Source organism: Bombus affinis, chromosome 8 (assembly GCF_024516045.1).
Source record: "Bombus affinis isolate iyBomAffi1 chromosome 8, iyBomAffi1.2, whole genome shotgun sequence".
NCBI lineage: Eukaryota > Metazoa > Arthropoda > Insecta > Hymenoptera > Apidae > Bombus > Bombus affinis.
In genome coordinates this window covers 2,895,106-2,908,145 of record NC_066351.1, presented here as the reverse complement: position 1 = coordinate 2,908,145, position 13,040 = coordinate 2,895,106, and the positions used below count along the sequence as shown (strand labels likewise).

General features: G+C 37.9%; 2 protein-coding genes and 1 long non-coding RNA gene across 13 annotated transcripts; 2 read left to right on the top strand and 1 right to left on the bottom strand.

The window, feature by feature from the left end:
• The first annotated feature begins 595 nt into the window (after nt 1-595).
• LOC126919378 (putative fatty acyl-CoA reductase CG5065) lies at nt 596-9,256 on the top strand. Of its 9 annotated transcripts, none has more exons than XM_050728527.1 (11): nt 596-802; nt 923-1,144; nt 1,268-1,516; nt 1,605-1,750; nt 1,816-1,925; nt 2,010-2,202; nt 2,374-2,622; nt 2,716-2,895; nt 3,036-3,116; nt 3,538-4,382; nt 4,483-4,997. In XM_050728527.1, exons 1-10 carry the CDS (start codon nt 797-799, stop codon nt 3,548-3,550), a joined length of 1,449 nt encoding a protein of 482 aa, XP_050584484.1. In that variant the 5' UTR covers nt 596-796; the 3' UTR covers nt 3,551-4,382; nt 4,483-4,997. The 9 variants fall into 9 exon arrangements, with proteins under 9 accessions (XP_050584484.1, XP_050584485.1, XP_050584483.1 ...); XM_050728526.1 differs by having other exon boundaries at nt 597-802; nt 3,570-4,382; XM_050728521.1 differs by lacking the exons at nt 596-802; nt 923-1,144; nt 1,268-1,516; ... (4 more) ...; nt 2,716-2,895; nt 3,036-3,116 and adding exons at nt 5,598-6,202; nt 6,310-6,609; nt 6,706-7,535; ... (3 more) ...; nt 8,484-8,665; nt 8,768-9,256 and having other exon boundaries at nt 3,220-4,382; nt 4,483-4,750; nt 4,809-5,216.
• Nucleotides 8,155-12,534, bottom strand: LOC126919452 (uncharacterized). Of its 3 annotated transcripts, none has more exons than XR_007711627.1 (4): nt 11,714-12,534; nt 10,836-11,637; nt 8,458-8,585; nt 8,155-8,379 (listed from the first exon to the last, which is right to left on the bottom strand). It is a non-coding gene; the product is annotated as an uncharacterized LOC126919452 (long non-coding RNA). The 3 variants fall into 3 exon arrangements; XR_007711625.1 differs by having other exon boundaries at nt 10,836-11,346; nt 11,425-12,531; XR_007711626.1 differs by having other exon boundaries at nt 10,836-11,346; nt 11,431-12,531.
• Nucleotides 9,376-11,175, top strand: LOC126919434 (uncharacterized). The gene is made up of 2 exons (XM_050728746.1): nt 9,376-10,058; nt 10,162-11,175. Exons 1-2 carry the CDS (start codon nt 9,933-9,935, stop codon nt 11,023-11,025), a joined length of 990 nt encoding a protein of 329 aa, XP_050584703.1. The 5' UTR covers nt 9,376-9,932; the 3' UTR covers nt 11,026-11,175.
• Nucleotides 12,535-13,040: the final 506 nt, after the last annotated feature.

Genomic DNA, 13,040 nt, shown 5'->3' with positions numbered 1-13,040 from the left:
AGTTGTTTTGTTTGAAAGGGAGCATCATACTGCGCAAATTATTTTTTTGCAGGTCGAATAGTGGACAAGATTTTGAAGTTCTTTGTAATAAATATTAACTCATTTATGTCGAAAAACTATTAGTTTGGCAGATATTTAAACCGCAACTTGTTAAATTTAACGTATGGAAGACAAAGTTAACGTAACCACAAGAATACCACTTTGCATCTTTCCTTGTTTTTTATACGTTAAAATTTTACTGAAATATAACAAACAAGGAACAAAAAAACGTTTACAGCTAAAACATGTATATTAAGAACACGGACGTTTAATTCCTTAATACATGTTTCACGTGCTACGTTTATTTTAATAGCTACACACTTAAAACCACGGTCTCTAATTCCAATATTCAATTTATTTGAGTCATGACAATTTATCGTTGTTCGGTGTTTTCCGAGTGCCGAGCTTATAAATACAATTTAACAATGCACATATGCATATGCAAGGATTTGCCCTTTCAACCGGTATAAATTACAATGAAATCACTGTGAGGTCAATTTCAATGTCACCACTTCCTAAGGTTCCTGGTGTTTCACAATAGAATCGGTCAGTCAGTTGATCAGTCGATTGGTTCGCCGGTCAATCGATCGATTTGTAGAATCAAAATAAATGAGAAAGAAATAGAAGCGAAGGAGAAGAAGAAGAAGCAGGTGCCGGTAGAAAAACAAATTGAACAGAAACTTGGGCAGAAATTTTAACGAAGAAGAGGCAAAGGGAACCGATTCAAGTAGCAAAGCGGAGGAAAATCACTGACACTATGCCTGTAAGTCTTTTTATCGAATAATCCCCTTTGTTTCAAATATCTAAATAAATAAATAAATAACTATAATAAATAAATAAGAAGGAAAGGGTCATACGTTTCGGGGAAATCGATCGGTTCCAGACAAACGTAGATGCAAAGGCCAGATCGAAGGAACGTGCCTCGATAGCCGCGTTTTACGTTGGCCGGAATATTTTCGTGACTGGCGGCACTGGGTTTTTGGGAAAGGTATTGATCGAAAAACTGCTGAGATCCTGTCCCGATGTTGGAGAGATATTCATATTGATGCGACCAAAAGCCGGACTGTCGATCGACGATAGATTGAAGAAAATGCTCGAGTTACCGGTTAGTAAGAAAACGAAACGAGTTGATGTTCGTATTTGATGCGTGCAGTAGTAAGTAATTATATGCATATAATGAATATACATGCGTTCGTTGTCTCGACGAGAGCCTTTTTCGTGTTTGTAGCTGTTCGACAGACTGAGGAAAGAAAGGCCATCCAACTTGAAGAAGTTGATTCCGGTTTGCGGTGACACAAGCGTCGAGGGCTTGGGTTTAGGACCGGTGGAAAGACGAACGATCACCGAACGAGTTTCTGTAATTTTTCACGTAGCTGCGAACGTTCGATTCATCGAAGATCTAAGAAAGGATATATTCTTGAACGTTCGCTCGACCAGAGACGTTTGCATTCTTGCGGGAGCTATGAAAAACTTGGTGGCAAGTGGAAAACATTCTCTTTTTTTATCTTAATTTGGGAAATTATAAGAGTAATCAGCGTTCTTAAAATCATTTTCGGTTGCATCAGGCATTAGTGCACGTTAGCACCGCATACGCGCATGTTGACAAACCGGTAATCGACGAAGTTGTATATCCCGCTTTAACAGACTGGAGAAGCGCTATACGAATGATAGAATCCCTAGATGAACAGACGGTGCAGATATTTACTTCCAAGTGAGTATTTTTCTTCCGTATTTCTATCGAGATTACATCAACAAGTGAAAATCGTTGGAACGCAGGTACTTGGGTTCGATGCCAAACACGTACACGTTCACCAAGCGACTGGCAGAGCAGGTGATAAGCGATTACTCGAAAGATTTGCCTAGCGTAATTTTTCGACCATCGATAGGTACGTAGCGAGGTTTATCTCATAATAAATAATAAATAATAAATAATAAGCAGTAAATAATAATGCGCTCGGAAATATTAACAGTGATATCGACGATCGAGGATCCTGTGCCTGGCTGGCTGGACAACTTCAACGGACCCGTGGGTATGATGGTCGGTGGTGGAAAGGGAATATTGCGAGTAGTTCGTTTAGAACCAAACGTAGCCGCCGATTTTCTTCCTATTGATTTAGCCATTAAAATTATGTTGACAGCCGCGTGGAAACGAGGATTAGAAACGTATGAAAGCTAAATCGTAATTCGATCGATCGCAGTCGCGCTAACGTACACCCTTATATATATACATAAGTCTAAGCTGTCGCGTTAAATTTTGGTAGTAACATTTAGTACTTAGTACAACTAGTAGTACCAAGTACTAAAATTTACTTGAAAACGCTCACGTGCATCCAGGATAACCAAGGATCCGAGCGTTTACGTCTATAATGGCAGCTCCCATCAGATCCATCGCATCACTAGCAAAGAATTGGTCGCGATGGGATTGAGGCTAAACGAAGAAACGCCGCTCGAAGGAATCATCTGGTACCCCCGAACCATCTTAACGTCGAATCGTCTTCTTCATTACGTTTTGACATTGTTGACCCACGTGCTGCCAGCCTTGATCATCGACGAAACTCTTAATGCGATGGGTCGTCGACGGATGTAAGAGCACGCCTATACACTTGCTCTTTTCATTTTTTCCTTTTTCCCGTTTGATCTTATCAATATTTTCGACATCTTTTTCACTTCGATTAGGCTAATGAAAATTCAGAAGACGATTTACTCCAGCGTCACGCAATTGAGTACCTTTTTACACAACGAGTGGTGTTTTCACAACTCCAACATGTTGAATATTTTAACGACACAAGTGCCACCGGCAGAGCGAGAAATCTTCGGCTACGATTATCATCATTTCAACGTGGAACAATACTTTAAGTAAGCGATAGCTTTAAGTGGTACGCAAAAATAGTTTTCAATCAATATCGAATAGTTTTGCTTTTCTGTGTTGTTAAGCACTATCAGGTATTCTTTTCTAATACATCTCTAATTTGCTAATTTGCGTTTCATTTTAATAGGAATTGTTTGATCGGAGCAAAACGTTATCTCTTAAAGGAGGATTTGACTCGATTAAAACAGGCGAAACGATATTACGACAGGTAACGTTTATGATCGAGAAAACGCGTTAGGTAACTGTCCCGTTTGCCATCGTCTCACCAGCTATCTTATTACTGACGTCTTCCTCTACCTACATACGTATGTACACGTTCCTAAGGTTCGTTTGATCAATCGTGTGTCGATTTCACGTTTCCATCGATACTTACTACTACAAACAGACGCGATGGTGGCGCCACAGCGCGCTACTTTTGATCGCTTTCGTGAAACGGGAAATGGAAAACGGAAAGCAAGTTGCGGATTGCAGGTTGCGGATTGCAGATTGCGGGAAACGGAAAACCCCGTTCAGATAACGTAACCATATCGCCGCGTCACACTAAATCCCCTCCCCTGCCCTCGTGTGTTCATACATTATGCTAATTTTGCTATTTTTGCTCAACTAATCTTCGACTCTATTCTTCGCAGGAAGTTATTTTGAATGATCGGATATTTTTTAGGATGAAGTGGTTCGATAGAATATTCAGCGCTTGGTTAATCGTGATGGCAATATGGATACTTTGCAAAGTCGGAATATTTTCGTACTTCCTTGAATCGATTCAATCTATCGTCTAACCAAGTGTCTGTGGCAAACGTGTAATTGTTTCCTCGTAAATTGCAACGAACCTCGTATGATGATGCGATCGACGAAAAGGTGGGATCGAATAAGAAGAAGGAAAAAAGATGTATCGCGATATCGCCGCTTGTATCAACGAAATCAACGACAACGTTCTTGCATGAAATAAACTAGATTCAGAAAAATATTCTTCTACGATGTTTCTTTCTTTTATAAATAATATATTTCGTTTGACTGACAATGAGTTTCGAACGAGCAGGACGCTGCGATTCTTGTTAAAAGGCGATAAACTTCGGACGTAGGAAATCCGATTACGCGCAACGCCCATTAAAAGGCCAGTCGCATACACAATGTAACGAGAGTCTTCCAGTTGTTTGAATTGTTTGGAAACCGCAGTCGTCTCAAGTCCCGCCGCCATAACTAACCACGATTTCGCCCCCCCCCCGCCCTCCTTAACCGAGATGATTTCGACCGTTTCACGAGTAAATTCCTCCTTTCGTTTCTTCACCGCTTCCACTGCCACTTTCCATTGTCCTTGTTTACTTCGCGTTCAGTCGTGATCAGCGCACATAGAATACATAAGCTTCGAGAAGGAAGAATTACACGACGCAACGGCTAGAAATTATTTCAAATTTCGGAACAAAGTGATCTATGGCGTTTTCTGCAACGATCGTAACGTGAATCGCAATGCAATAACGTAAGTGTCATGACAACTCTAACATTTTGTCTTTTCCTCTTCCTTCGTTCGTTTATTCTTTGGCGACATGGATACTGTCATCTTTGTCTTTTTCGATTAGAATTCGTACGACTATGCCAACTGGATAATTCCCGTGTGAACCAACATGCATACGCGTCCATATGCAAATGGAGTTGAAACATCGTCATCGTCGTCGATAGTTACGCATGCGCGTCCGCTATCGCGAAACGGACAGAAGCGTGATCAGTCGGCGGGTCGGCCAACTGGTTTAGCGCGTGTCGGTTTCTCGACGGTCAGGATCGATCGTTACGATTATTATTTCACGAGGGAAGATCGTATGTGAGGAGCGATTGGACAAAAATAGACAGGTGGGCCGACGCGAGATAATCTTTAAATAGGTGGGTAAAGTTGTGTGATTATCCGTAGATCGAGGAGTGACGAAAAGACACGATGATATCTCTCGTGGACACGACAGAACAGTAACGGCTAAACTTCGCTTCAAGCTATTGCCGAGTATCCTCTAACGCCCCATGTTATTTACTGAACTCGCGCAGATTTTGTGTAATTATTTAATCGTTTTGTAATTCAATAATGAACGCAGTGTATGCAGTGAAAGCGTGAATCTCTTTATGCCTTGTTAGTCATAAATGTCATCGTCCTCATTTTTTTTACGGGTGACATATTCGCGTTCCGATTTAACGAGGTGACTACACTGAATCGTTGAACCGGCTGTGGAACGATCGATTGATAGTGTACAATCGCGTTCGCGATCTTAGTTTATTTAGTATTTAGTATGAATAATTAGCTTTCTAAGCGATACGTTCAAAACAAATGGTAAATACGATATATTCTACGAATGGCTTTTATTTATTATACGATGAAAAGAGCTCTCTATCTATCATGATAATAGAAACAGTGAATATCACCGTTTTCATGACTCCCTTGTCAATCTTTTACCTTTTGTTATTGTTTATGCGACTTATCGCATATCGTTTATTCCTTATTTCGCGACTTTATCATATCTTCTTAACTCGTTGCACTTTCAAATAAACTAGTTATTCACCTATGCAGATATTATACATTTTTGCTTTTGTAAGCAAAACAAATACGTAGAATTTTACAAATTATAATATTGCGTCACAAAGATTATTTCTCTCTAGATATAGGAGTAAAATCGCGATTATGATACGTACTGTATATCGAATTTGTTCGCAGGTAAAAGGTCATAAGGATATTTTTTCATTGAAAAGCAGATAAGGTCATTGAACATGACGAATATCAACGCAGTGTCTGTACCTCGGAACCAAAATACCGCATTAAATTCCATTGGTTTTCACTTGTCGAATGGGATCGAAAATGTAATTGAGAAGATCGAGAATCTTCGGCTTACTCGCGACACGATCGATCAATCGAATGAAATACGCGGTTCCGACGCGTATCGGACGAAACACAGCATACGAAGAGTCCCCGGCTGTCAAACGTCGAACAATAACGACATCTACGACTGCGATCGTGACCATGATAGGGAGAACGATCGAAACGATCTGATTGAACGGGGGCCGATTAAATCGCAATTTTGTTCGCTGACTCGCAGTCAACCTTACTGTACGAGCGTCGAACAGCCACGGAATTTTCAAGCAAACGAAACATTTCTGATCGATTACGATAAAACCGCGGAACAAATTCTACGTGATAAAGAATGTAGTGAAAAATTGAACGCTTGTCTCGATCAATTACAAGATTTGGAGAGAACGAGCTGCACTTACGATAGTAACGCTAGAGATGAAGATAAATCGCAAGTCTATAGTTTAAGGAAGGATGTACGTACTTACGTTTGTTTTTCTAATCCAACAGGCTGTTTCTTTTTCTGAATGAAAGTTTTATCAGTTAGGTTTTTCTTTAAAAACGTTTCACATTTCATTTTCAGTTTTCTTCGACTCCATCGACGATTGTCGGGAACGCTTTAAGCGACGACTTGTTATTATTGGAGAATGTGCTATGCGGAGCTTTTCAAGCGGCCCAACACGTAACAAAGAAGAGTTTCCTACGTTCGCAGGAAACGATGGAAGCTTTCTTTGATACTTGTTTGACCGATGGTAATACGATCGTTTCCAGTTCTGAGAGCCGTGAATCGAGTCGTACTCACTCACCGGCTTTGCCCATTTCTACACAATCTTCGGGAAGATCGCAACCAAAGACGAATCACAGCCCAATCAGCTCTCCTCGGGTAATCGATGTAGTATACATTTCTTATATGCTTAGAAAATTCCATCTGTGATCAACATTGTGATATATGCATAATCTGTTCGATGTCAATCATTAGACCACCGTCACATCAACGTGCAGACCGGCGCAAATTTTCTCCTGTTCTTCAAGCTGCTCGCCTTCTTCTTCGAGTCAGTCGTACGGTGACACATCAAGTCCGAACAGTTCGTTTACGTATCAGACAACGGCCGGTTCGCGAATCGAGGAACGATTCAAACAGGATTTCGAAAATTTCCAGTTTTGGAGGCCCGATGGCGATACTGTCGTCTCCAATACCGTAGTAAATAATATCGACGATAATGAACTGTGGTCGCAAGTGATGGATGAACTAGTGAATAATTTAAACGGAGAAAAAGGCAAAATGGAAGAAACATATTTGCAGGACCCTTCGAAAGTGGAAAACGTCACGAATACGATTACCTTCCAAACCAATAACTTGCAGCAAGTCCGACACTCTTCGAATCGCGATAATATCCCCAACGAAGGTGTGACGGTTGCAAAACCTGTGTCTTGGTCCGACGTATCGTATACTCCGGTATCGCGGGCTAACATTTCTCAGAAAGATACCCAGAAGATCGAAACGACGGATAATGCTATAAACTGCTATAAATTGGTTCCGAGTTACACAAAGTATGATAAAAGTTACGGTACTCTAGCTAAACAACATCCGGCAGAAACAATCAGTGCCAAAGACGATATCCATCATGAGCGTGATTTCTCCCCGTTGTTTCACTCGTTTGGTGACTCCTCGACAGCAGTGGACGCGACCGTCGCTACCAATTTCAGCTTTGATGATTTTACTACGAAAAGCTTACCAACAAGTCCTAAAGACGATTATCAAATCCCAAAGATGGTTGCTTCGTTCGAAGATCATTGTCAGCAACGCTGGTGAGTCTCGTTGAAGCTTAATAAACCGTCTGCCGTTGCACGAGATACGGTGTATCATACCAAGAACGATGCGATACGAAATTCAATTGTATGTGAAATTGGTACTGATGATCTTTTGTTATGCAGTTTTACCAATTCCGATCGAAATACGATACCCTGGTCATCGTTAAATTTGCCATCTGTAAAGGCAAGCGAAAAATTGAAAGATAAATTGGATCCGCAAGAAGTGAAGAAGGCTATGATTAGTCTGCTTAAACGGCCGGCAAAAGAACTAGCCAAACAGGACAAAGATGGAGATACGTAAGTGATTTCAAATCGATCGATTATGTACTCGTGAGCTGCTCGATGTAATTGCTTTTCTTCCCACAGAAAACTGATGTGCCTGGTTGGCAACCCAAATGAACTTGTTCAAAAGATGGCCTATTTGGTACCACTCGTAGAACGTATGAGTACAATCACAGGAGCTTTAACGATTATGAACAATCGCGGCGATGATGCACTTTACTTGGCTGCTCTGAATTGTCCACAATTTCCGTTCGTTGCTGGTTATTTAGCTGCGACTATGTTGGAAAAAGGAATCGACTTCAGTCAACGATTGTATCATACTCGAGTATTACTCTCTCTTCCTTTCTTCCTATCATTCTTATTTGTCTTCGTCATTTTTTCAATATGCAAAATGTTTTTACATAATGCCTTCCTGATTTCTTCGTTTCTTAAAATTGTTGCATCCTTGTTACAGGGGGATACACTGATACATTCGATCGCGGCACAAGGGGATTCTCATGAAGAAACTCTAGCTGAATTGTTGGCATTGAGAACCATCCAAGGCAACCGGCTATTTGACCTATCGAAACGTAACTATGATGGTTAGTTTGGATTATAGTGTTTTTCTCGCTTTGTAAAAGAAAACAATCAGTCTTACGTTTGTTTGTGTTTCCTCGTACCTAGGTAGAACAGCGCTCCACATTGCGATCGAATCGCATATACCATTTACAAAAGGAATCACGTCATTGGAAACGATAAAACTACTGTTAAAATACGGAGCAGATCCTAGAATCAAAGAAACAAAATATGGAGACAATGCGTTACATATGGCGGTTTCTTTGGATTGCGATCCTGTTCTTGTAAAGGTATTGTTTTATTCATTGAGAGTCGGTTTGTTCTACTTTTACCATAGCTATTTCTCATCTTTCCTAATCGATTTGATTTATGCGCAAACGCGCTACCAATAGTTATTACTGGATACTTGGGCTTCTGATTTGGTGAACGCCGTCAATTACAATCACGATACAGCGTTGCACGCGGTAGCAGCTATGTCGACTAACGTTTCCTTCGACAGGCAGAAGGAAGTGTGTTGGTTATTGGTTCAGGCCGGAGGCCACACGAATTTACCGAATCATGAAGGAAAAACACCGTTAGACCTTGTTTCCACAGACAGGAAAGGAGCTATCAGAGAGATTTTTCACAAAAGGTCTTAAGGACGAACGCAGCATCGCAATATTTTAATTGCAATGTTGCTACCCCGCACTCTCTCGTATCGTTTTACATATACATATATTATCGTTCACGCATCATCATTTGAACTGTTTCTCTGCTACAGACCGTTTTTTATACAGTCTTCCAAATATGGATAAGAAAACAAATCAAATTCATTAACAGGAATTAGGTTGTAGAAATATCGTTATATAGATCCATGGTACAAATACACAGTTAAGATGTAAGTGTTGTTTTTCTTTCAAAATTTCATAACCATCGGCTATATATATATATATATACAGTTTGTATATATACATATGTACATAGTATGGCAAGTTTATTATAAAAATAACCGCACGTACAACCGCATTGCAGAACTAAAGAAAAATAAGAAAAAGAACGAAAGTTATCGAATACGTCGAAACTTCATCAAACTGTTGACGCATTTGTATATACTATATCCTTTTCCGGTACAAAATTGAATAGTCGAGTACCATATGTTTGGAGCGAACTGACTCACGCACGTTACCCTATCCCAAATTTATTGGATGGGACGTGTTGCTACCGAATTACCCGTATGTCATTCAAAATGAAAGCGGCATGAAACAAGTGTCCATCTTAATCCTAACGATCAGCCTCTCGCAAGAGTTTATTCGATGTTCGACCTTTGTAGTGATACCGTGTTATTTTTTTTTACGTTTCTATCATGTAAATTCGCTTTAAGTGCATTATAATTTTCGTTCTTCTGCTAAACTCGTGAATTTTAAGCAATTCAATTCCAGTGAATGTTTTATAAAGAAGGAAAGGAGGAAGGAAGGAAAGATATACACATATAACGGAAAAGAGTTGATCGGAAATACGAGATAAAGTTCAGCCTACAAACGAAATTTACGGAGATAAATCTCTGCAAAATTGTAGGAAATGAAGACAATATCGACAGTGATGAGTAGTTGCGCGCTATTACTGATAACAGCTGCAAGTAATATCAGCGAACAATGCAAAATTCATGAAATGACGACAGTCGATTGCCGTTGCATTGGAAATGAGGTAAATTTTTTGTCGAACGGTTTTGCGTGATTTTGCAAACCAACTATGGGTAATGTGAGTAATTCAAAAAGGATTTCGTTACAAAATTTCTTTTCCTTTACAGGAATTTTTCCTGCCAGAAGGATACAACTATGAAAATGTGACAACTATACAAATCGCGTCTTGCAACATTGCGAATCTTCATTTTTCCAGTTTAACGGAAGCGAGTCAAATTACGGAAATTATCGTGCAAAATATTAGTGAACGTTTGATCTTTGAATTATTTTTAACATCAAAAAGATTAAAACGACTCAAGTTGTCGAGAATTGGGCGAATACCATTAATTAGTCGTGACACGTTCGTTAGGCTTAAAAGCATTGAAACACTTCGTATCGAAGATACGCTGATTAGTAATTTCGCGGAACGATTCACCGACATAACGATAACCAACTTTTCGATGATTAATGTTACGATCGAACGTATCGATCAGCTTAGTTTCTCGGCAAAGGGTGAAACTCTACACATTAAAAATAGTGAATTTCAAAATGTTACAGGTTCGTTGAATTTCGCTTACTTCTCAACCGTAGAGATTCTTCATTCCAAGTTTCAATTGAATAAACCGGGTTATATATTGATCGAAGGTAATATCGTCTATATCGAGAACTGTGTTTTTTCCAATTCGAGTGCAAACGTAGTTGCGGCGGAAAGCATTAGCATAAATGATACTTGTGCAGATGGGAAAAGCTCCATGAGACTCTCATCGAATAATATTAAAAGCGTAAACAATCGATTGCCTACCGAAATCATTTATACCAAGAACAAAGACGAATCAGAGCATTTTTTCAGTCGAAATAATACAGTGTGTATTGCCGGAAATTGCAAATGTCCGAAAAGCAGTGGTCAGAGTCCACAGTTAGTAAGCCTGTTTCTGGCATATACTTTCCAATTTTTCTTACCAATCGCTATTCTGCTATCGATACTACCTTAATTTCATTTGGAACAAGAAATGCCTTATCTTCTTCTTTGTTTCTGAACTATTCAAATCATGGAATCCTGTTATTCAATGAAATTATTCTCTATCGTTCTGTCTCTTATGACACATGCTTTCTTTTAAATAAAGTACAATTCCATTCCTGAATTATGTATGCAATTAATGCAGAACCTGGGTGTTCTTTGTTAAATGATTTCCAAATTTTTGTGAATTTTCAATTTTAATGCTTTCATTCAATTCTAATACTTTTATTTAATGATTGCTGTTAACACGTACGTAGACTCTTCTTTCATTGTAAATTTTCTATAATTCAATAGCCTGAAAATATAAAATTTATAAATATAATAGTATGTTCCTGCTTATGATTGTTTTTTTATGTACATAATATGTGATTACTTTTACCAAAGAAAAAAATTATAGTATAAAAAAGAGATATACATTGGATACCGATTACTTGATAATTGTATCGTATTAATACATTTCATTTAACATGATTAATATTATCAAACTCATCTGGTATCTTAGTATTCGCAGTCTGTAATATCCTGTAAGAGTAAGCCAAATTCATTCAAATGTAACAATTTATTCCATAGCTCCAAAGATCCATTCCTATAAAATAAAAACATATGTTATATATGTAAATTCGAAGAATTTTTAGGAATATTATACACAAGCTAAATCATACAAAACAAAGCAAAATTTAAAATTATACTTCTATATCAGGTAAAATTGTTCCAACGGTATTGTTTTCAATCTAGTATCAACTCGAAATGTTTTTCACATTTTATCTTCAATCACGGTCGTAAACTATAAAAATGAATAAACAGAAAGTGCAAATATATGTATCTTACTTTATTGTTGAAAGATTTCACTACAGAAAATGCATTTTCTGTGGTACGTGTAGAATACAGTTTAACATCATGCCACATAACCTAAAATATGAACCTTGAAAGAAAGAAGTGATATGTTTGCTGTACACCCCACAATATAAAATGACAAGTTTCGAAATACATAATAAATATTCAGTTTTATCAGAGAACTCGATAGTGGACATAAATTTGCGGGTAAGAATCCTTTTTTATTACACTTACGAAAAAATATGTCAAATCTAGTGGGACGGATTGTCCAGTAACAGTTACTATGTAAAATTTCTATATTTTTTTTGATTAATAAACGCAATAAATTTGTAAAAATGTAAAGAAAATAATATAATTTAATCTTATATCAAATTAATCAAGATACCTAATTCTCGGACGCAAGTAGGTTGTACCACGATCTATACAGATCTGGAATACAATTTCATTGTAGTAGTAAGGCTTTAAATGTTCAGCCGATGTTAGTCAACTCGTCCGTAGTTTGACGCTTCAATCGAGAAGTTAGAATTCGTTGCGTAACGCAAATATAAGAATAGCGCGGTCCCGGTATTTCTATCTCCTTTTCTCTCTCCAATACAGTCACGTACTTGACTCCTAGTGGACTGAATAGCAGGGGGATGCAAAAAAACAAACAGCATGACAATAATGATAATAAAGACCAAGTTTTGTCTGACGTATATGATTATTATGATTATAATATTATTAGTTTGTGTCTAACTAATGTTTAACAAATGTTATACATTTATATGTTTCGTTATTAGAAACCTCTGTAAACTAAAATTATACTATAATTTTGCTTTTTTAGTAGAAAATTTAATAACATTAAAATGTTTCAATTATAAATGATATTTTGGACATGATTATGATTGTTTACATATTCATAGATAATGTCAATAGTTACACAATTTTTTAACGAAATAAAAAAAGTTAAATAGATGTTTACTTTCCAATATTGGCGTCAAATAGTTAAATATATGTATACATATTTTATTTGGAAGTTGTAATTTTATTAACCATTTTTACTGGAGATAATACATATTTAACACTAGGTTTATGGGCGTTTCTTATATACCTATCTCTACGAGTACCCGTCAAATTGACGGGTAAACGAAAATACGCATTTTCTTTAAAAAGTCG

What these genes read in the sequence shown, in the direction of transcription:
- LOC126919378 (XM_050728525.1), top strand. Translation starts at nt 5,651, where the DNA reads ATGACGAATATCAACGCAGTGTCTGTACCTCGGAACCAAAATACCGCA. An exon ending in GCCCAATCAGCTCTCCTCGG is followed by an intron (nt 6,610 to 6,705) that starts GTAATCGATGTA and finishes GTCAATCATTAG; the next exon opens with ACCACCGTCACATCAACGTG. An exon ending in CAGGACAAAGATGGAGATAC is followed by an intron (nt 7,836 to 7,904) that starts GTAAGTGATTTC and finishes TTCTTCCCACAG; the next exon opens with AAAACTGATGTGCCTGGTTG.
- LOC126919434 (XM_050728746.1), top strand. Translation starts at nt 9,933, where the DNA reads ATGAAGACAATATCGACAGTGATGAGTAGTTGCGCGCTATTACTGATA. An exon ending in GCCGTTGCATTGGAAATGAG is followed by an intron (nt 10,059 to 10,161) that starts GTAAATTTTTTG and finishes TTTCCTTTACAG; the next exon opens with GAATTTTTCCTGCCAGAAGG.